The 24381-nt window shown below is 48.6% G+C and overlaps 1 protein-coding gene across 7 annotated transcripts in view; it reads left to right on the forward strand.

Moving 5' to 3' along the window:
- The window catches only part of ELFN1 (extracellular leucine rich repeat and fibronectin type III domain containing 1), a 269209-nt gene extending 245097 nt beyond the window's left edge, over nucleotides 1–24112 (forward strand). For all 7 annotated transcript variants that reach the window (XM_044979029.1, XM_044979027.1, XM_044979028.1 and 4 more), the window contains one exon: nucleotides 20757–24112. In XM_044979029.1, the coding sequence (XP_044834964.1) occupies nucleotides 21239–23629 (2391 nt within the window). In that variant the 5' untranslated portion in view covers nucleotides 20757–21238 and the 3' untranslated portion in view covers nucleotides 23630–24112. The remainder of the gene's footprint in view (nucleotides 1–20756) is intronic.
- The last annotated feature ends 269 nt before the right edge of the window (nucleotides 24113–24381 follow it).

The raw sequence follows: 24381 nt of genomic DNA on the forward strand, positions 1-24381 counted from the left end.
CCCCCCAGAGCCCTGAGGTCCCACTGAGCCCGGGCATTTTTATAGCACGTGGAGGGAGGCCTCAGCAAGAAAAAGGTTGAGACCCCCCTGATCTAGGAGAAACAGTCTCTTGAAATATGAAAGTAACCCAACAACAACTTCCTGTGCTCGGGGGAGGATACTGACTGACACTTTACCAACACACTGACGCTTCCTCCCCTAATACACACCAACACACTATGCAATACTCACAAGCAAAGACCAAACCACAGGTACACACGCATACATAAGTGTATATTTACATAGCCCTTTGTAAGAACTACTGCAGCATTCTATGGTAACGAGCCACCATGCTCTAGTGACTCTTATAAACAGTAATGGGCAAGAGCATTACTGAAGGATACTGTACCTTTTAGTGTACAAACTTGTAATTGATTTTAAAATGCATAATCCATCACAACTAAGAAAGGGAGCACAAAGATGCTATCATGCATAAGCACCTAAAGGTAGCATTTAAAACACAATTAACAACTCAGTTAAATAATAATAGGAACAGAAATGTGATTAATTATTGAATCAAATACACAAAGAAATAATGACGCAATAACATATGTGAGTGCAAGAGGCCAAATGTGACAATATTGTTTAACCACCAATGGACGCTAGCAACAGCTCCTATAGCGGGCAATATATGGCTCAGGTTAGAAGCATCTTTCCAATTTAAAGGAAAGAATTCCTTGGAATTTTTATAGCACCTCTTAAAGAAGTGTCATCATCGGGCCCATTTTACAGATGAAGCGACTGAGGACACACCTACACTGAGTTTTCAAACCTGGTGGCAGCGAGTCTCAGAGCCCAGGTCTACAGATTTGGGATCATGCCATGGTGCAAAAAACAGCTGTGCAGCCATGGGGCTCAGGGTCTGTTTCCAAAGAAAGAACCCTCCTCCCTCTCACTCACTTTCCTTCTTGGGCCAGGGAGGGTGGTAGACTTCAGACCCCCCAAACCTGAACGTCATAGCCCAAGCCCTTCAAGCCTGAGTCTGTAGCCGCAGCCACGGGTTTTCAAACACAGTGTGGACATACCTTCGGGCACTAAGAAGTTTAGTGATTTGCCCAAGCTCACAAAGGAAATCAGTGATCAAGCCAGGAGTGAAACCGAGATCTCCTGACTCCCAATGCCATGTGTTAGCCACAAGACCATCTTGCCTCCCGCCTCACTCAGGGAAGGCTGTTGCTACTTTCTTGAAATGGGAAATGTAGCAGTCTGCCAAAAATCTGATTTCAGAGCTAGCCCAGGCATGCAGCCTGCCCATCCATAGCACTTTGGAGAGACCATATACAAGCTGCTCCCAGGAGCTAATGCACCCGGCACTAATGCAACTGGCAGCCGACTTGCAGGCATGGCTTTAATTTTTAGGATACTGTGTAAAATTAAGACAATCTTGCAACGCCTTGTCCCAGCCTATTAAAACCAACTCCTCTTGTCTGGGAGCAGAACAAATAGCTGAGCCAGAAATCATCCACTATTTCTTCATGTAGGAACAACTTTTGACATGTATACCCACAGGAAAAATGCCATTAAAAACTATAAGCACAGCCAGCCCATCCAGAACAGCACCAGGCTGGTGGGGAGGGGGGGGGGGCGGGAGCAGTAGCCGTACTATAAAAACGTACAGGCGCTGCGTAAGAAACCGCACAGCCCAATACATGAATTCAATCCAATTCAATTCACATTGCTCAGGGATAGGGGGAGGTTTAGCCCGGCTGGTGAGCAGAAAAGAGAGAAAAAGGGTGAGGAGTTACAACAAACCCGGCTAGCGGAGCGGTGGCCACGGTGAGCCAAGCTTCTCTGCCGGGGAGCAGGTGAGGTTTCCATTTAGGCAGCTCTAGGCCCCCTGAGCAGGAGCGTGAGCGAGAGGGAGGGGGAGTCGGTCTTTGGAAACTGCACCAGCCGCTCTCTGTTGTTTGGCACAGGTGATGTGCCCAGGAGTGGCCACAGAAATGTTCTTCCTGAACCGGCTTTAATCTCAGACCTACACACGAACACGGGTGCATGATGAACATTGATGCCCTCCCACATGAACATATGCACATATGCAGAGGGTCACACAAACATGTATGCATACATAAATACGCAGGCACACATACACAACCAGCCAGCCGTGAACTGTTTGGACTCTCACATACGAACCCACACACAGACGCATGCATACAAACAGTCATGACCAGAGCTGTAGGTACATGCGTACGTACGTATACACACAGAGATGGCCTCAGACACACAAACATCATGAAAGCCTGCCCACACATATGTATCCAGGTGCACACACAAAGAACGTAAGCACACACAAGTGTGGATTTTACAAAGTGACGTTCATTTTTTTTTCTCTTCGCAATGATGAACGGATACCACACCCAGTGAGCATCAACCCCTGGGCTCTCTGAGGCGATGAAAGGCCCAGCATGGTGTGCCGTCCAGGCAGCAAGGGGTGCTGCACGAAAGCGTTTCCCCTCCTGCTCAGAACTCCCACGCTCAGTGTTCACTGGAATGTTTGGGTGGGTTGCAGCTCCAATTTGCAAACGCAGACATTTATTTCCGCTTAATTAGGAAAAAACAGCACCTGGGATCCAGTTTCTAGCTCCAGCTCAAAGTCGGAGCCTGGCAAGGGAGCAGGAAGTGAAAGTGTGTGATGGAGATGAGGGAAGAATGACAGCGCGACTGATGGGACGAAGAAAGGAGTGAGAGGAGAGAGTGCAGGAGAATGAGAGAGTTAATGGCGAGCAGAAACCAGGAGGAAATGCTGTCACAGAGGAGAGATGCATGGTAAAAGGGAGGGAGACAAAGAAATCGAGTGGAGGACAAACAGCAAATGAAATCAAACGGAAGGGAAAGGCGATAGGAAACGGCTTGGGCGAGAGAGATCTGAAGCGATGGGAAGCTGGTTATTCAGCAAGTCGGCTCATGAAAGTGGCGAAGGAGGAAGGAAGAGGGAAGAGATTCCGACTGAGGAAGCCAAGCCATGCAGAGATGGGCAGGGTGGGAGCCCTGTAGAGAGCAGGGTTAAGAAGAGGACATGCGTTTCTTTCCTGAGTGAAGCTTCAACTCCTGTCTAATAGAAAGGTCACTGCAACATAGATTTGATTAGCAGATAAGCATAAATCATGGCCAACTCCTCCATCTTCATGGAAAGGCCCCGGCTGGCACCGTGTGCTGACTGTGTGGAGGCCCGTGGGCAATGAGCTCAGAGCTGTGCTTCGTTTCCTAGACGGCAGGTCCCCCTCTTGCCAAAAAATGCCATCAAATTGGCCCCTGTGCTGGCAGACTCAGCAGAGAGGCCCACAACTGTGTAGACAACTCTCTCCCCTCCCACTTCTAGAGGGGCCTCTCCAGGTCTGGAGGGTGGCATAGAGCTGGGTGAATAACATTTTTTTTTAAGTTCATTGGCAATTTCAAAAAGTCAGGAAAATGAATCATTCGGGGCCAGCCCCAAAATGAGAATTTTTGAAATTTTCCGGGAATCCAAAAGTTCAAAACATTGTTTTGGGTCGAACAAAACGTCTCGCTTGGACTGAGGGCACAGCCATTTCATTTCACTTTTGACCGATTCCAAAGGCTTTTCGATTTTTAAAAATCGAACTAAAGAAAAGCTTGAAACCAAAAGTTGTTTCAAACCGAAAAAAAATCAAAAAGTTTCATTTCGGAAGCGTCGCGAGGCAGCCCTTGGATTTTTTTTTAAACAATTTGCTGTCTGCCAAGGCAAAACCCACACACACAGTCACAAACGGGTCTGATGCTACACAACCTGCATCCTTTGCCAAAAAAGAAGGTTTGGCCCCAAAATTTCTCCCAGCTGTAGCGTGGGGCAACGTGAGGAGCCCTTCACGCCCACGAACCTGTCTGTAGCTAGACACAAGCCTTCCACCTCCAGCACTGGCCATGAGACACCTTCAGCACCGCAGCCCCATCCCTGTTATATTGTCAGTTGGCCCAAGATTTCCTCTGTATCTTTGTGGTCCCTCCCTTCCTCTGAGGCCTTAGAGTGGAGCCCCAAAGGGAACCACCCACTCGAGTAGGCCGACGCCTTCCACCAGCCCCGAGAACATTCCCTGTGCGTGTCTCCAAGCTGAGCGTTGCTTTCGGTGCTGGGTTTGATAGCGCCGTGCCCTCTAATTCTGCGCCTGCGTGCAACCTTCCTTCCCGAGGAGGAGAAGGCTGCATTGCACTAGATGAATGTTATCCTTCCCTTTAATATCTCTCCTTTATTGTTTCATCCGTTGGCCCCGGGATGTTTTATCGCACTGAAGCACATAATACAAATGAAAAACAAAAGGGGAAAGTTTGAATCGTTTTTAATATATTCATCCCAGTGCAGAGGAACGATGAGCCGTCTGATTAAATCTGTATGCTGAAGTTTATTAAACTGCCATGGCCTCTCTCCTGCTCTCTCTTTTAAGCAGGGACAGTCTCATTAAAATGAAGAGGCTCTCCCCCCGCCCCCGCTGCCAGTACCTGCTTAAGGCCAGCTCCACGCTGCCGCTGCCTTGCAGCCATTATTGAGAGGCACTGAGAGCTTATGAATGAGCCTGCTCGGTTGTGTTTTTCCCAGCAGCTTGAGTACAGAGGTGATTGACACCAAGGTGGACGTTGCTAGTATGCCCCCAAAGGGCTGGGAGGGCCAGGAAGTCACCTGCCAGCACCTGATTAGGGTGCAGAGAGAATGACTGAGACAGACAGCGCCAGGAGAGGGGCTCATGATAGATGAAAGGAGGCAGGGAGCAGGGAAGGAGCATGGGCCAGTGGTTGGAACGGGGAACTAGCAATGAGCAGCCAGGGCTCTGTTCCTGATGCTGCCCATCACTCACTCTGTTATTTAACCGCTCTGTGCCTCAGTTGTCCCATCTGTAAAATGGAAGTGTTGATAGTTCTCTCTCCTCGAGGGTGTTGATTAATGCTGGATGGGAAATAGTCTCCCCCTCCTGCAAAGCTTATTGAGCTGTCAGAAAAATTCCCATTCCACACGGGGACAAAACCAGGGCCTTTTGAAGTTATTGGTGGCAAGGGCTCTAACCTCGGGTGTGAGAGACCCAGGTTCAAGGTCCTACTCTGAATCAGGCAGAGCAAGGAGCCATCTGGGTCTTCCACATCCCAGATGAGTGCCCAAACCACTATGCTAATGGCTATTCTGGGACGGGGGTGTCTCTCTCTCTCTCTCTCTCGCTCAGCAATTCCATCATGGACCCCAGACACCTTCTCCAATGACAATGTCACAAAAGTGTTGCTGTCGACAAATCAGCATTTTCCAATGAAAACATGTTTTGTCAAAAAATTCCTGCCCAGCTTTGGGCTATTGCTGTGTCCTAAGGACATCAGGACAAAGTAATGTAAGTAGCACTGAGCCAATGGACAGGCCCCAGCACGTAGGATCAGATGTTGCTGTTGGTCTGAAAGCCCTGTCTTTATCTGGACTCTCTCTCCTCCCTCTCCAACTACTGAAGTTCATACCCAGCTGTTCCTCTCTCCCAATACACAGGTTTTTTTTGACACTCACCCCATAATGCCACCCTGGCTTGCCCAGCCAGAGGGTCTCTCAAAGGCAGGGTGAGGTTCTGCTGTGATTGGGCTCTTGGTCCCAGCAGACCCAGGGAGTGAGGGAAGCAGGCTCTGACGGCATATGGCAGAGCAGAGATTCTGCCAGCTGACCGCCGACTCTGGTTCCTCTGCTGCCCTCTGCGGGGGGTGATTCCTGTGCGTTCTACAAGAACAGGCCCCGTGGATTGCACCAGCCAGAGCGACTCCCCGCTGAGGGAGTGGCTCACAACGCAGGTTATTCATAGACATAGCAGTTCCGAAAGGCCAGTAATGCTGCTACTCCTCTTCCCCCTCCGCAAGCCTTCAGAGGCGGCTAAGTCTGTCACACACAAGCGATAACAGTGTTAGGCCATATAATCCCTCCTTTACTTGACTTTGGGTTATTCTGAGGAGGAGATTAAAGGAGATTATCTGCATCACCTGAGATGCTGCACTTTCTATCTCTGCCCCCTGTCATCAGTTCCTGAGGGCCTGGCTCACTAGCTCATAGAAACCTCCTCGCCCCCTCCCTCTGCCCCCCCTTAGGCCAGCTGATATCCTAGTACAGTCGTGCACCTGACTGTCTGACACTACCACCGGTCAGCTGGTGAAAAGACGTAGGCCGGGCTCCTTGTCATACCGGCTCCAATACACAACGTGGCCCTTGGCATCTGTCCACTACCCGGCACTTTATGCCGGGCTTGATGGAAAGCCGGGCTTGTGCAATGGCTCTGAGAGGGGGGATGGGAAACGAGGGAGAACCCAGCTGTCACTTCTTGGCATTAATCAGGATTATCTCTCTCCAGCAACTCTCAGGAAAGAGCCAGCGGCAGCAGAGGGACTGGAGCAGAAGTTTCCATTCTTAGGGCGTTTGCCATTCATGTCCAGATCAGTCTGATGGGCCCATCCCCCACGACCTACAAGACTCAGTCTCTGTCTACACTGGCAACCGAACGACAAGGCTTTTGTCTTTCAGAGGTGTTAACCCCCCGCTCCCCGAAAGACAAAAGTTTTGCTGACGACAAGCGCTAGGGTGAACGCTAACGCCGCTCGTTGGGGGTGGAAGATTTTTGTCGGCAGGAGAGCCGACAAACAGCGGCTACACTGTGCGCCTTATACTGACACAGCCATATCGCTAAAAGCTGCGTAATGTAGACATAGCCCCGCTGACAGTCCCAGCTTTGGCAGACTGGCTAACTCAGGGGACGGAGGCCAGCACCCAGAGGCTGTTAGCACTTGGTCACCAGTTCAAATCCAGCTCAAGCTGACTGTGGTCAAAAGCTGTGACTGACGGCTATTGGGTGTCCTGTGTTTGGTGCTGAGATAGTGATGGGCACCAAAACAGACAGGCAGGTCTTGGGCTCAATCCAGTTCTCGCGCAGTTGGCATTAATTGGCACAGCCACAGTAAGGAGACAAAGGGATGTGGCCTGTGAATTCCCCTCTGACTCCAGACCAGGGTCAAGGCATTGTGGCAGGGCAGGAGGGGGTGCGGCCCATCTGCTACCTTGTTGTGACCATTACAGCCTGTTGCAACACACCAGGGGCTCTGAGCTGGGGCAGGGGGTTGGGCTGGGGATTCCAGCTAGGGGGTGCAGACTCTGGGATGGGGTTGGGGTGCAGAGAGTACTCTGGGCTGGGACTGAGGGGTTCGGAGGGCAGGAGGGGGATCAGAGCTGGGGCAGAGGGTTGGGGCACAGGAGGAGGTCAGAGGTTCAGGCTCTGGTCAGGTGGCTCTGTGCGCTGCCGTGTCTGCAAGTGCCGCCCCTGCAGCTCCCATTGGCCATGGTTCCCGGCCAATGGGAGCTGCAGGAGTGATGCTTGGGGCGAGGGTAGCATGCGGAGCCCCCTGGCTGCCCCTACGTGTCGGAGCCGGAGAAGGGATTTGCCGCTGCTTCCAAGAGCATGGCATATGTGGAGCGGGGCAAGCCCCTGACCCCGCTCCCCGGCGGGAGCTCGAGGGCTGGATTAAAACATCTGAAGGGCCAGATGCGGCCCACGGGCCAAGTTTTCCCACCCCAAGCTACAGAAATGGTTTTCAAATGGGATAAGACCACATTCTCTGCCCAACAGGAAAAATCCTACCTGACGACACCAAACCACTGAGAGCAGAACTGCTGGTTCAATGTATTGGTAGTGAGCATTTACCCCACTCTGATGAGACTGTTCTCAGGTCACTAAAGCGCCAGTTCAGCAAAGCACTTAAGTACGTGCTTAACGTTAAGCACACCCTGAAGTCCCAATGACCTCAATGTACTTTGCTGAATCAGGGCCTAAACTAGCAGATCCAGTGACAGGGCGCACAGAATTCAATTCTCCTTCCCTTTCAAAGGCGAGAAAGAGATCAAGACTCAAGCGTGAGCATCCATCAGGCAGCGGTAACTTCCCCCAAAGCAAACACACACGCGGCCTGCCCATATAGACACGCGTGGCATGCACAGACCCATGGCAAGCACACACCTTCACGGGCTGCTGTTCTCGTTTCAAACACCACTAGACTAGAATCCATCTGCCACCCTGGAAATTAATAGCAATCATTAAACAAAAAGAGCTGGCGAACGGAAGCCCGAGGTGGAAAGCAGCTCTTTCTGCCAGAAAAAAAATTAAAACTATTTAGACATACAGCAAGTCATTTATTACTGTGGAGTCCTCCCTCCACCTGGGGTTGAAATCTCATTATGATTTGTCCAAAACAGATGTTACCCTTTTAGCAGTAGATTATTAACAATAAACTCCATTCCTCCAGAGAGAGTGGGTGTTCTGGGTTAGCTTGGTTTTTAAATCTTGGGTAACCTGCATATGAAATACTTATGAAAATGATCAGCATACTGGGCATATCCCAGTGCCTTGTCCTTTAGCTTTCTACGTCCTTTGGAAGTTATTGTTACCCAGCGGGGATACAAAGAGGCATGGAGTGTGATTCTCCTCTCTATTATGCATTTTTGTAGTACAGTAAAGGTCCTAGCCAAGACCGAGGCTTCGGTGTGCTAGGCACGGTACATACACACAGTAAGAGCCAGTCCGGGCCGCCCAAGAGATTACAAACTAAATAGACAGGGCAGACAATGTGTGGGAGGGGAAAACACAGCACCGTGAGGTGAAGTGACTTGTGTAAGACCATGTGGCGGAGGCAGGAATAGCGCTCTAGTCAACTGAATCCCAGTCCACCGGCCCACACTGACTCCCTGTAGCAGCGTGCTCACCGCTGGTTGAGGTAGCGCGAGCATTTCCTATACAACCTCATTTTCCAGAGTTTTAACTCACACCAGACCAGCGTCCCCCAGGCTGGAATCTGGCACACAAATGGCCACACTTTCAGCAGGCCACTGCTTCCAACCTGACTTTTTTGCAGGTGTGTTGGGTTTGCGCCCTCAAGATGGGGAACTGTGCCTGTGGCTGCCAAGCTGTGAGTACCCTTCAGCACCTACGTTCACAGCTAACTTATCTGCATTGGCAAAGGTGGGCTTTTCCCCCCGCCACACACACAATTAACTATGTTCTACCTCAGCCACCTTGCTCTCATCCAGGATCCAGGACATTGGCAGAAGCGCTGAACTTCAACATCCAAACCAGACAAGATAGAGATGCAAAGCTGGGTGTCGTCAGCAGACTAGAAACCCCTCACCCCCTGCCTGCTTATGACCCTGTACGCACACGGAACAGGACGGGGCTGGAGCAATCCAGGGCAACTAAGCATCCTTCCTACAAGCTAGGCACGCAATTGCACAGCAGCCCCAACCTCGGGCAAGAGCACAGGGCTACCACAAGCTCTGAGTAAGGGGCAGAGCGCAGCTGTGCAGCCGTTGGAACAGGACAGAGTCACACGTCAGAGGCAGAAAGTCACACCTAGGTCCCTGCTCACACTTGCTCCAGTAGGGGAAGTGAGCTGAGCTAGCCCTCTCCCCAGTACCATTCACTTCCGCCTCTGTGCTGGCAAGCACCGGTGTGGTGGGTAGGTGGGGGTAGAGTCAAGGCACCTCCCTGCCCCTGCCCGTCCACTCCCCACCACCAGTTGGCTGGAACCTGGGATGCAGGTAACTTATGTAGAGGAGTAAAGGAGCACCTTCCATTTTATTATTCCCCCATATGGGGACATATGGGGGCTCATGACTGGCCCCATAATTTGCACCTCTGTCCTAACATACACAAGCATATCTTTTGCCAAGGAAAGGGTGGGGGGGACTCAGTCAGGACTCGACTAGTAAGTATTTAACACAAGGGAATTCTTTTTTTCTTCTCTTCCTCTACCTAATGGTTCACTATCAGTTTAGGTCAGCCCCCAAAGGCAGGTTTTTGTAAAATGCTAAATATGATGGTGGGTTGGATTAGCAAACAGAACAGGAAGATTTGAAAAGAAGACCAAAAAAATGTGTTGGTTATTTTTTTAAAATCTTCCTCTGCAGCTTTAGTCCAACAGAAAACAGAATAGCATTGTGCTAGCAAACAAAACCCAGACAGTGAAACTTCAGCTTATAGTAAAGTGAACTAGACTAGCACAAGTTGAATGGAACACACAAAAGACAGCAAGAGCGAGACAAGTAAACTAGCTGTCTGCAGTTCTTTCAGTTATAATAAGCGCCACAGGTATTAGTAACACAGGAAAGAAGTTTCTTAAGTATTATTTTTATCGTGACTTTAAGGAATTACTTTCGTTTCCCCAGTTGTGCCTGAGTTTGGACCTTGGTATCAGATTCTGTCCAGGATTTATATATCTGTTTGTGATGCAAGATTTTTTGTCGTTGTTTTTTCTTTTAAAGTAGAACATTAAAAGGACACCATCAACTTAGAAATCAGTCTTCGGTCTGACACTTTTGTTACAGGTAACCCTTGATAATACTAGAACTGAAAGAGATTAGCAGATTTAATGTATTTCAGATTGCTTCCTTTGTGTATTTGTCAATACTTCATCTATAATCAGTTTCACTGTTTCCCCTGTATAGGCACAAGGATCCACACCTATGGATCCAATTGTGGGATTACAGCCCGTGTCAGACAGTTTCCCCATATCCTTTGGATCTTTCACATAGAGGAGAGAGAATCACTTTGTAAAATACTAGGAAAATGTGATTATAAAAGCCACACACATTTGCAGGACAACTCAGGGGCAGATATAGGACTGAAATCTGCTTTAAATTCATTTTTAAAAAGTTGACTAGCTCTTTTAATATTTTAGCTCCATTGCCAAAACCATTTCTGACCAAAGAGACAAGGTGGGGGAGGTAATATCTTTTATTGGACCAACTTCTGTTGCTGAGTGAGACAAGCTTTTGTAGCTTACACAGAGCTCTTCTTCTGAACAAAAGCAGACTTTACTGTCAGGAGTGTGAATGATTCATATGGGCCTTTTACAAAAGAATAGATTTAAAAATTCAAGCAGTAAAAACACTATTCAAGTAACAGCAAAGGTTTGAGCGAAGACGACAGCACAGAGAAAAGGGACAGTTTAGCTTCTTTCACCGTGAAAGAACAATAGGGCATTTGTTCCCTTGTTTACCTCTTAACTCGCTCCATTGTACTGAGGCATTGGAGGAGCCTTAAGTAAAATGCCTTAATCTTTATCATTGTGTTATTCTAGGGGAAATATTGGGGCTGGTTCACCACTCAATTACTCCAGTTTTATGTCTGTTTAACCTCAGTAATACTTTAGAGTAATGAAGTGGCAAATCAGGCACATTATTTCTAAATACAAGACACGTCTGGTCAATTTTAGGGGAATTCTTCCCTATTGAAAGATATTTTTCCCTTCTGTAAATGTTATATCTGCATCTCCCTGATTAGAGTTCTTGGCTTCTCCTCATCCGCTGAAAACTTTGCACCTTCCTCTAATTCTTTTCTTCTTATGATTATGTTTGTTGCTTCTTTAAGAGCTGGCTGCTCTACCATAAGCTCGATATGACATTTACTCTGCCCACTGTGATATTTCAAGAGGTTGGTTTCATGCACAGGTAACCAGCTGGTTTTAGAAGGTCAGTTACCCAGGAAGATATTTGAACACTGCATATTATTCTACTCAGTGATTTGCAGCTGTACTATCTAGGGCCGCAATCTTGTTAGACCTGGAAAGCTAAGCAGTGTGGGGAGGAATACAGCAGCGTCAACGACTGCAGATGTGAGCCGAGAAAATTGGCATTTCCATTGCCTGGGAAACTCCAATATTTTGACATTTTTTCATCCTGATTTGGGATGAAAAGTTAAACTACTGTTTTTTTCGTGGAAGGAAAAGTTATGAAACATGCCCATGCAGAAATGTCTAGTCATTTCTAAATGGAAATATTTTGTTTTGGTGTTTTGTGCCTCATGGGAGTTGTAGTCTAGCCAAGGAGTCTGGCCCATTGGAGAGAATGGGGGCATGAAGCATCTGAACTACAACTCCCAAAAGGCACTGCAGCACTTTAGGCAGATGCAGTTTAATGTTGCGCTGACCCAAAATGAAATATTTTGTTTAGAAACACTTCAGCAAAATCAAAAATTTTCTGCTGAAAATTTTGATTTTATGGAAACTTCTGCGGACTGTACCCTCCATTGTGGAAAGGGACAAGTTTTGAACTCCACAAACTGGCATTCGCTAGGCCTGATTCTCCACCACCCTGCCCAGAGTGGAGTCATGGCCTCCAGTCCAAATCAGACTGGAAGCGTTTGACCTCCGCTCGGCACTCATTTCACGTGTGTCAATGACAGGCCAAAATGCCAGCTCCTCTGAACTTCCACTGCATAGAAATAACCCACTGGGGCATATATTGCCCTCAGTCTATATAGAGAGCACCTGCTTGTGTCCATGGCACTTCTGCATACAGACCAAGGGCAACAGAACTGGCCTGTGTCTGTTCCACCTCTCTGCTGCCTCCACCTCTCTAGCCCCTACCTCTTCTGTGCTCCTCCCCACAGTCTCACTAAAAGCCTTCTCTCGTGCATCAGCCTCCCTGCATCTCTCTGCTTCATTGCCTCTTCATCTCCCTTCAAACCTCAGCTGAAAACATATCTTTCCTCCCTTGCCTCTGCCTCTTAAATAATAAATAATAGCAGAGAGAGAGAGAGTGAAATTGACTGGGGAACGCTATTATCTGACTCTGTGAAGCATTTGGGGATCAACAGTACTTAATTTGTAATGAAAGAGGTGCTCAAGCAATTTTTTTGCTTTCATAACCGACACGGCAAGCTCAGAGGTGCCGGGGCTATGAACTGCCAAGCTTTGAGGTGCCGGACCTCAGCCCTGGCAAACCCTGGCCCAAAAGCCCTGGGGATCAAGTATAGATGGTAGGCCACGAGGTTATGCTTATAAGAAGCACACGGGATCTTTTTCAGGGGAAAAGGCAATACGCCATGTTTATTAAAGATACAATTAGTGTATGCATTCAATCACACCACACACACACACACACACAGTTGATGTTATACACCTCTACCCCGATATAACGCTGCCCTCGGGAGCCAAAAAATCTTACTGCGTTATAGGTGAAACCGTGTTATATCGAACTTGCTTTGATCTGCCGGACTGCGCAGCCTCGTCCCCCGGAGCGCCGCTTTACTGCATTATAACCGAATTCATGCTATATCGGGTCGCGTTATATCGGGGTAGAGGTGTAGTTACCAGTCCAGAGTCCGGATCAATCTAATGGCCAGCTAGGTTGATCACGGGTAGGTAGGAGCTGGGTTCTGTTGGTCATGACACAATGCTCTGGGAACGTCTTGTCAGGACGAGCCCAAAGTTTCATGGCACGGCACCCCATTTATATTGTGTTTTTCCTTCGTCGGGACCAATGAGTTTTTTACCATCATTCTGTAATCAATTGTTGTTTGATGAGTGCTCATTTTCTTAAATTGTCCTTCTCATCCTTTATCTTGTTCTTTCATCAAGTCTCTCAGGGAGTTACCCCAGGCTGGTTTTGATCACAGCTATCTTATCCCCATTGATAGGTGCCTGTCTCATCTTTAGAGTCATCAATCTGCCCTCCTCTGACATTTCAACCGGGGTATGTTGCAACCTCTGGGCGCCCTTACATCTGTCTCCGGTTTCTCTCTAGAACATCTGGTTCAGTGATGGCCTTCACACTCATCTCTTAACACCCATTCCTCATTCACACACAAATCAGAATTAATTTACACAGAACATTTTGAACCGGAAATCAAGTTGAAATGCAAAAGAAAAACAATCACGGCATTCTTTTACTTATTTTAAAATGCTAAACCTACAACAAAGTGGTGACCCTCAAAGGTCTGTTACTGCCTTGAAATCTGTCCAGACACAGAGAAATTCTGGCTGATGCATCTCTACCAATGGCTGTTAGGCCATTCCTTTCTGCTACTCAAAAAGAGTGGCTGGCAGGATATGGTCAAATCATAGATCAATACATTTAATACACACTACATTATTATCTTGTTGTTCTTTATCCTTCATTCTAAATTATACAAAATACAAACATAAAATCCTACTAATACAATGATGCAAACCCAAGCTGTGCCGTATTGATCTCTTAGCAAGGAATCCAAATGCTACCTTTGTACTGAAGAGGAACCTGGATTTGATTGGCCTGGGCACCTTTATTATTCGATGGAGTGGCAATGCTAACCGATATGACCAGGCAGGAGGAGTGTAAACTGATGCTGGGAATATGAATTAGAAGAAACCCTGCCTGGGAGCACTCTTTCTGCACCTGACATATACAGAATGGACATTAAGCCATTTAGGGGAAACTTCATCATTAATAAATGTTTTCTCTGCCATCTTAGAGCTGTCTCCTCGTATTATTTTACACATAATGAATAGCCTGGGTTCATTTTAACATTTGGTCCCCGTTAGCCAAATTTTCCCTCTCCACCTCTTTGCATGATTAAACATTTATCATTTGTAATGTATCACTGCCGCGTCGCTATTGCTCTCTTTGTAGTGCGGCTCCTTCATTTATTGATAACCTGACCTGTGCGACTGTGAAAGAGGATCTAAGAGAAGCTGACATATGGCCAGATGGAGTCAGAAGGTAGGGAAGAAAGGATACGCCAAAGAGAGAGAGGGTGCGCGCTAATCTGGCTCTTTGCCCCTAGTCAGTAAATCTAATCCACAGCTTGAAATAACTCATTCAGTAGAATAAAACAATTAAGAATCAAGTGCCAAAGACTGCGTGTTATTAGATCTGCGGCCCAGATCCCTCTCCCCGCCACTCCCCTCTCAGCTGCTTTGTTTATTTCAGTGGTGGCTCTCCTTGCAGCTGCTACTCGGGTCTAATTTACTGATGCCATAAGTCAAGAGACGGAAACAAAATCCAACCACCCTGACACTTGTTTCTGGAGCCTGGGTGATGCCCCTTCAGTCTCAAGAACTCTGGTTCTGGAGCTCTAGGAGATCAGAAGTGATGAGTTTGACGCTCTCCGTCCAGTCCCTACTGGATACCACAAACCACAGCAGTCCCAGGGATGTGTAAAGGCCCAGGCACAGAATAATAAGGATGTTGCAGATCAGGACTGAGGAGCAGCAAAGTTGTGTGTGGATCCAGGGCGTAGCAGGGCTATCACAGGTCAGGAGTGAGGGGCATCAGCAGAAGGGTGTGAGGGAAACGTACCGAGCTTGTTTCCTGGCTTTAGCATCCCATTTTCTCAAGCACCGAAATTAAACATATTCCCTCATAAATGGAAATACAGCAGTATCCTGCTTTGTTACGTGCACTGAGTAAAGTCCTCCTGAGTTAAGCTTAGCAGAGCTTCAGCTGTTTTAACTAAGGAGCTTAACAGCTGGTGCCTCCGGGTTAGACTTTTGGCTGTGGTAATGTACAGGACCCGTTCACAGAGTCCATCTGCAAGCTGGGGGACTGTATGATGTGTGCTCCATTGGCTGACCACCAGTCAGTAGACAGCCAAGGTGTCACTGACAACGTACACCTGACAGAATGAAGCCATATTAAACCAAAGGGCAAGGCATCTCTGATGTAGATTAAATGAATCATGTCAAATCAGTGGGTATTGTTATCCCAACCCTAGGGAGGCAGTGTCTTTCTTCCATTTTTTGTTTCTTTATGAAAATGTTTTATTTTTCTGGTTGGTTTTTACATTAGAAATGCAGGTTCTTTCTCCCTTGTTTTTCCTGGAACACTCTACGGATGACTGCAAAAGTGGTAGAATTATGATCTCACAAGTACCAAGAGAATGAAAGAGGAGTCGGCCAGGGTCAGGGGAGGAGGGACTTATTAGTCAGGCTGGTTAAGATTTTGTTGTTTTTTCTCAACACCAACTCAAACAGCAGGGAGCAAAGATCACAGAGTGAGATTCAACACCCCATACCCTTTCAGTGGAGGGCAGGGAGAGCTTACTTCCCCAGGCCTCCAAGGAGACCTCCAGCAAAACAGGGCAGGTGGGATATAACAGAGCTGATTACTAGCTGGTGGAAGTTGGTGGGGCCGCCTAGACTATGAGCTATTTTACACCGTTTGACGCCAGCTGAGAATCCAGCCCACTATTTCTAAAGGAAGAGCCAACAGAAGGAAACGCTTTTTGTGGGAAGAACAGCCCAGAGCAGAGCAGAAACTGAACACTTACACACCTTCTTTATCCACGATAATAAAACAAAATGAGTAACCCTTTGCAGGTCTCCTTTAACTGCTTCCCTTGCACTGCAAGACACTCAGTCCCTCGCCTGACATTGGATCCCACCCCAAAGACAGTGCCAGGAAACACGCTCCCAAGTGCCACCAAGATGAGCAATTATCTTCTTGGTGCAAAACAACAAGGCCTGTGTCTCAGCTCCCCAGTCATGTCCCGGCAATCTAATAAAGAGGGAGATTAGCCCCTCTTTCCTCTGTTACATCTCCTTAATGCTGTCATTTTATTCATACTTTGCAAAGCAAATAAACCAGCAAATTGCTTGCTTTAATGAGCTGGAATTAAACTCTGCCGCTGATAGAATGCCTTTTTCCGTTTCTGTTGTTGGAGAGAACTCAACTGATAGGTAGCACACAGGCAGCAAAAGCAAACACCCAGCATGAGCATTACTGAACCTGTTTGAGTCACTTACAGTCAGCCTTCTCCACCCTGGTTAGACCTGGGAGGAGTGCAAGGCTGCATGAGAAGGCACCTTGGGGTCAGCTGTGTTATCCCCACTGTGGTTTTGTCTCCACTTTCTCCTTCCCTGGAAGCTCCTGCTACTTTAGCCAAAGTACAGCTCCGTGGGCCACATGCCCCAGGGCTGAGAGATAAGCCAACATGGAGATCCAGAGCTGAGCCTCTCCAAGATTCAAGGGCTGGGTTCAGAGCCACTCTGGGGGATAGATCCAGGCTCAGACATCCCCAGAGTTTGAGGGTTCTGCTCAGAAACGCTGGTTTAGGCTAAAGTGGGAGCTCGGAGATAGAGGAGGCAGAGACTCTGCCCACCAAGGAGAAGGAAGGAACTAGCCAGGATACGTCATTCCCTGCCCTGATGTCCTGTGTTGTGAGGCTGTGTCATGGGCACACAGTGGGGAGTGAAGGGATTCTCACAGTGTATAAGGTCAGATTGTGCCTTTAATGCACAGGCCTGTGTGGGGGCAGTATTGTGCTGCACCAAGGCAGCGGGAGCTCCAGGAGGTATTGGGTCTCAGGGAGGTCCCAGCACACGGGGGTGGGGATGGGGAGAGAGCACCCACCACACCACCCCTTAGGGTGTGGCGTGGCTGGTGGGTGGGGGTGCACTTCTCACACCGTTTTCGGGGTGGCTTGCTCCCCAGGGAACAAGTGAGCGATCTCTGGACATGGGAAAGCAAGAAGCTGCAGTTGTGGTTGGCAGCCATCCATAAACGGAGCGGAGAAGGCTCTTAGGCCAGCAGAAATCTAACCACACGAGTAAGCAAAAAATCTAAGCCTAGTCAGCCAATTGGCTTGTAAAGCACGCTGAGAGTTTTTGGGTGAAAGGTGTCATATACAACGTAAAGAACATCAGTCATGGCTTCCAACCCCAACTTAACATGCCTGCCCCTACTGGGAACAAGCTGTGAGCTTCTCTTCCGAGTCTGCTTTGTATCGGGAGAGGATGCAAAGGGGCGGCGCAGGGCTTACAGGGCAGGAGATGGACTCAGAGAGGAAGCCCAGAGCCCACATGACATGTGAACAGAGATTACGTTCAGTGGCGTGTGTTTACAACGTGAGCTCCAGATGAGAGCTCCCCATCTTCTCATCACGGGCTCCAAGCGCTTTACTTCAGCCTCCCACCACTCTGTGAACCAGGGAAGTAGTTTCATTGTCCTCATTTTACTGAAGAAAAAATTGAGGCATGGAAAGGTTAATTGACTTGCCCAAGCCCACAAGGGATATAGTGGCATATCTGAGAGTATCATCTACGTGACTCCCAGACCTGTGCTGTAGTCATTAACCTCTGGCTCCTTCCATTAGCGAAGGGAGGATGTAAGGTGTTTGAGGCTAATCACTGAAACACCCGAGGGCAGAATTCCTTTTCCATTCCGTGCTGCGTCCAAGGCCTAGTCTACACTAGAAGACGGTTGCTGGCATAGTTATACTGGCAAACTCTCCCAGTGGAGAATCAGCTTATACCACCGTGCACCAAACAAAAGAAGCTTTACCAGAAAAAGCACCTTTTTTGCTAGTTTAACTGCGTCCGCTCTAGGGCTTTCGCTGGTATAGAAATGTCACAAAAAACGCCCCTAACATTACTAGACGGACAAAAGTTTCTTGAGTAGACCTGGCCTACATATGGGACACAATGGTCAGTAGCTTTTGGCTTTCTCCAGAGACATTATCAACGTCTCTCCAGCTGGGGGGACTTGTGGCTGGATATTCTCCTGTCACAAACAGCTGAAGTTTGAGCAGATTTTGTTATTCATGTAACGTAAAACAAACCGTTCCATTTTGGAATATTAATTGTTCGCTATTCAGTAAGGACAAATAAACTGTTTCACTGCTCATTATTACTGGCCTGTTTACCAGGCTATAAAGTGTGACTGGTTAACAGGGTCCTCAGCTTTGAAAAATATTCTGTTTCATATTCTGTGAGTCTGAGATGGAAAATAAGGGCCAGATTTCAGCGGGACTGCTTTCAGCATGAGGTCCTGCTCACCGGGAGGAGGCAGAATCTGGCCCGAAATTCCCACTGTTGCCATGTTTCATACAACTCATCGACCTGCCCCACCCAGCACAGAGTCATGTAGCTACCCCAGTGCTGGGCGGGAGGTGGGAAAACAGACTGGATTAGTTAGAAGTGCACGTTAATGAGCCACAGCTCCACTGCCAGACAAGTCCTAGGGAGTAATAGCAGCTTAATTTTTCAATCTGTTATTTCCTAATATCTGGGAAAGGACAGGCCCAAGCAGCATGCAGCTACCCTGGGAAGAAGGCAACTTTTGCGTGCTCTCCCATGCAACCAGGTTCTACCTGCCCGGATCGGATTTGGGTCTGAAAGCCAGGCAACTTGCTGGTTTCTTGTCCACTTGTGAGTTATGAACCAGTTTGCTGGCTGCTTTCAAATGACCCAGGTGTCATTTCCTAACATTCGGGAGCAGAGGACCTGGCCAAGCCCAGGCTGTAGGCTAGCTTTGGTGCGAGTATAATAGTGAGCATATGAAATCCGGGGAGCGTGTCTGATCCTAGGGGCAACCACCTATGTGTTCTGCAGAGCCCTTGGTGAAAGAGAGACCCTCTTCTGGACCCACCTTCCCTCCCATGTGGTTCTCAAGATATGTCACTGTGTGGAGTTTCAGGAAGTGCTTCATGGGCCACTGGGGGGTTCCCAGACAGCAGCGTGAGTACTAGTGTTCTGGCTGGCAAATATTCACAGCAACCCTTGATCGCACTCTGAGCCCTGGGCCCACCCTACCTGAGCCCCGGGTTCCAGATTTGGTAAATTTTGCAAATGTGACAGAAGAAGATTCACAGGAGATAAATTCACAAACTACCACCCCTATTAAGGCCCAGGACACCCCACTAGTTACCAATGATGGCTTCACCAGGTCCTGGTAGATTCTGCTCTTCCTCCTACTGTTTCCTGGGATGGAGGATTTCCAGACATGGCTTCGGCCCCACCAAATCTCAAGGGCCCGCTAGGTGGGCCAGGAAGCAGGTTTCTCACCCAAAGGTCAGCAGTAAAGGGAAAGCCTCTTTCTCCTTCAAGAGCAGTAAGGTCAGAGGCGGTTAGTGCCCCATAAGGCACAGCACACTAGCTAGTGAGTCCTTCAGGGGTAGAGCTGGTTTCAAAATGGGATTTTTTTCCCACTGGAAATTTCAACTTTTTGTTGAAAAGCCAAAACCTAAATGTTTTTGGCCAAAATCTGTCGGGAACTGAACAAATCTTCAAATTTCCGTTTTCCAATGAGACATCATTCTTCAAGGAAAGCAGAGACACTTTCTACAAACATTTTCCTTCACTCAAAAACCCAGAAAACATTTCAATGGAAAATGCTGAGCAGCCCTACTCAGAACTCTGTAGCAAACGTTAAGTAGGAATTCTGAGATTTTCCTTAGCGCTGTGACGTCACCAGGATCCCCAGAGGGTTCCCTGTCCCCTCTCCTGAGTCTTACAGCAGAGACAGCTATAGTGGGCGAGGAAGGGTCTCTCTTTGCCCTTTGCATATGTGTTAGGCTACTAAAAAACTAGGGGAATGACCACCTGGAATTTCCACCACTCCTGACACTGAACATCCAAGGGAGGAGATCCTGGAGACAGCAAAATGGGGAGGAAGGTTGGAAGTCACCCCCACAAAGACAAGTATGATGGGGAGTGGTGAGGATCAAGATAGTGATGGGGCTTGGATGTTCCCTGGAAACAAACATATCCTGGAGTTACCACCCAAGTTCCTAGAAACAGCTTAGAATTCCAGTGCTGGGTTTTATCCTAGGTACCAAGCGGCTACAGGCACAGTTAGAGAGAGGCAGAATTTGAAAGCAGCCTCAACCTGCATCCAATTAGTGGGTGAAATGCTGCCATAACTGTGGTCACAAATGCCAGGACGTAGATGGCTAACTACCAGCTTTGTGCATACAGACGTCACATCATTGACATCTAAATTCCAGCATCTGTGCCCAAAATTAACTGCAGGCTCAATTATGTGTGCCTCCCCCCGCAAAGAAATAAATAATGGAAGCCATGTTAAAAAACCTGGTGCCTAGTGCTAATGGAAAAACAGGGCTGGGAAAGCCAGTCCCATCGCTGCCCCAGAAGCTGCTGCAGTGTGACAAATGCCCTTAAACATTATTTTGTCTCGCTTTTGTGTTTTTTGGTTTTGTTTGGTTTTTTTGCAGGTGAGCCCATTGACCAGACAAGGGCGCTGAGAGGGACGGACGGACGGATGTACGGAGAGGCAGATGGAGAAGAAGCCTGGTGCCAACCTGGAGATGGGCAGCAAAAAGAAAACAAGGAGAGGCACTGTAGAAAGTGAAAGAAAAGCGTGTCTCTAAACCAGAGAGAGTCCCCTTCCAAGTACCTACCCAGACCCGCCTGACTTCAGCGGAAGCCCGACAAGATGCCAGAAGGGCCAATGACATAGGATCGCCCCCCATAAGCCTGTGGTGGTGGCACCCCGTGGGTGGTCACTGGGCAGCTTGGACAAGGAGGTTCTCCTTTTCCTTTGGACACTTCCCACTGGATCCAAACCATGAGGAGAAGGGAGAGAAAAGCGAAGGTGCCCAAGGAACATTAACCCAAGGCTTCTCTGCTCTCCGACTCAGCACCCCTCCCCACTTCCAGCAGATAAGGGAACTCCTTCTCCGCGTTGCCCTTCCAGATGGCAGGTCGTCAGTGGGCAGTGACGTCAGCGCTGTGCATGTGCGTGGCGGCCGTCTCTCTGCTGCACACTGGCGGGGTGCAGGCAGACTGCTGGCTGATCGAGGGTGACAAGGGCTTCGTTTGGCTGGCTATCTGCAGCCAGAACCAGCCCCCCTATGAGTCCATCCCTCAGCAAATCAACAGCACCATTGTGGATTTGCGACTGAACGACAACAAGATCAAAAGCGTGCAGTACTCCTCACTCAGCCGCTTCGGTAACCTGACATACCTCAACTTGACGAAGAACGAAATCTCCTACATCGAGGATGGTGCCTTCTCAGGACAGTTTAACCTCCAGGTGCTGCAGCTTGGCTACAACCGCCTGAGGAACCTGACCGAGGGAATCCTCCGGGGCCTAGGAAAGCTGGAGTACCTCTACCTCCAGGCTAACCTCATTGAGGCAGTCACCCCCAATGCCTTCTGGGAGTGCCCCAACATAGTGAACATTGACCTGTCCATGAACAGGATCCAGAGACTGGACAGCAACACCTTTAGGGGCCTGAACAAACTCTCAGTCTGTGAACTCTACAGCAACCCCTTCTATTGCTCCTGTGAACTCCTAGGCTTCCTGCAATGGCTGGAAGGCTTCACCAACATGACGCGCACCTATGACCGCATGCAGTGCGACTCCCCGCCAGACTACACTGGCTACTTCTTGCTAGGCCAAGGCCGGACCGGTTACCGCAATGCTCTGGGCATGCTCTCCACCCTCTGCACTGGCAGCTCCTACACCATGATACCTCGCTTTATCCCACCCAGGTACCAAGTGACCACAGCTCCGTCAGAAAGCCCATGCTCTGAGGAAGAGTGTTTCTCCGGGGACGGCACGACGCCCCAGGTCTCCCTCCACACGCCCGTGGGTGAGACGGAGATGCGCCCCAACATCCGGGTGAAGCATCTCACCCACAACTCGGCCACGCTGACGGTGCAGATCCCGTACCCGTTCAGCAAGATGTACATCCTGGCGCAGTACGAGAACGGCTTCTCTTCCGTCATCACCAAGCTGAAGAAACAGAAGGAGGACATTGAGCTGACTAACCTTGTAGCACAAAGAGACTATACCTACTGTGTGGTCTCCCTTCACCATGTCTTAAGGTACAACCACACTTGCCTCACCCTCTCCCCAAACAAAATGAGCAGAGAGGACCCAGTGCCCACTCCCTCCACTGCCACCCACTATATCATGACGATCCTGGGCTGCCTGTTTGGCATGGTAATTGTTCTGGGGGTGGTATACTATTGCCTCCGTAAGAGGCGTCAGCAGGAGGAGAAGCACAAGAAGGCAGCTGGGAGCATGAAGAAGACCATCATCGAGCTAAAGTATGGGCCAGAGATGGAAACAACCAGTATCACCCAGCTGTCCCAGGGGCAGATGCTGGGTGGGGAGACAGTGACCCGCATCCCCTACTTGCCCTCTGCTGGGGAAGTCGAGCAGTATAAGTTGATAGACAGCAGCGAGACCCCCAAGACCACCAAGGGGAACTACATGGAAGTGCGAACAGGGGAGCAGCCCGAGAGGCGAGAGTGTGAGCTGTCCATGCCGCCTGACAGCCAGAGCTCCGTGGCTGAGATCTCCACCATCACCAAGGAGGTGGACAAGGTGAACCAGATTATCAACAACTGCATTGATGCCTTGAAATCAGAGTCCACCTCCTTCCAGGGGGTGAAATCGGGGGCGATTTCCACCGCTGAGCCTCAGCTGGTACTCTTATCAGAACAGATCTCTGGCAAACATGGCTTCCTGTCCCCTGTGTACAAGGAAAGCTACAGCCACCCGCTGCAGAGACATCACAGCATGGAGGTACCTCCCAAACGCTCCAGCACTTCCTCCAGCGGCTCCATACGGAGCCCCAGATCCTTCCGCTCTGAGGGTTCCGGCCACAAGTCAGAAGCCAAGTACATTGAGAAGACATCCCCGACCGCAGACACCATCCTCACTGTGACACCAGCGGCAGCCATTCTGCGAGCAGAGGCCGAGAAGATCCGACAGTACAGCGAACATCGGCACTCTTACCCGGGCTCACACCAGGGGGAGCAGCACGACAGCTTGGGCGGGCGTAAGCCCTCCATTCTGGAACCTTTGACCAGACCCCGCCCCAGAGACCTGGCCTACTCTCAGCTCTCTCCCCAGTATCACAACCTGAGCTACAGCTCCAGCCCAGAGTACACATGCAAACCATCACACAGCATCTGGGAGCGCTTCAAACTCAACCGGAAGCGGCACAAAGACGAGGAGGAATATATGGCGGCCGGCCATGCCCTGCGCAAAAAGGTCCAGTTTGCCAAAGACGAGGATCTTCACGACATCCTAGACTACTGGAAAGGTGTGTCTGCCCAGCACAAGTCCTGAGTCCTCACGCAGCTGGTGACTTAACACTAACTGGACCAAAAGAAACCCGCAGCAGCTATTTTTATCTAGACTGTCTTTCAAACAAACAAACAAACAAACCATAAATTATGAGAAAAAATCTATAATTAGTCTATATAATGTATGAGAGAGAAAGATTACAAAAGATCTCCTGTTTATGAGATACGCACCAAATTTGAACACAAAGAGACTTAAAAAAAACAAACCTGTGGAGTGAAAAAAAAAAAGTTTTTGTTTTTGTTTTTTTAAAAAAAGAAAAAATATATAAAAAGGGGTGGAGGTTGGGCAGAGATTTGAGGTCTGGAGTATTCCAATGTTGCATCGCATGATTCCCTATTCCGTGATTTTGTGGATTCTTTGTGTACAGTTTGTCTTCTTCTTTCTCCTTCCCTTCCAAACAAAACAAAACAAAACAAAAACCAAAAAGAGACCAGAAGGAGAAAGTTCCTTTGGGCTTTTTGCAAATGGAGTCTTCCAGCTTAGACTTTCATCCAGTCGAAGGCTCGTTCATGTGTTTATTCACTGGGAGGTTTTACCACATGTTGCATTGTAAACCGAAGTTGTCCTACTGTACAGAGAAAATTTCTATATTTGCAATGTTTGCTGTATAACAAGAAAGAGAGAGAAAAAATAATATTACATCTACTAAATATATATATATATATATTCACCTGTTTGTACCAGGTTTTAATCATGGATTTTAGACAAAGAGGTTGGATTTGATTTGGAGGGTG

Source organism: Mauremys mutica, chromosome 11 (assembly GCF_020497125.1).
Source record: "Mauremys mutica isolate MM-2020 ecotype Southern chromosome 11, ASM2049712v1, whole genome shotgun sequence".
NCBI classification, from domain to species: Eukaryota; Metazoa; Chordata; order Testudines; family Geoemydidae; genus Mauremys; species Mauremys mutica.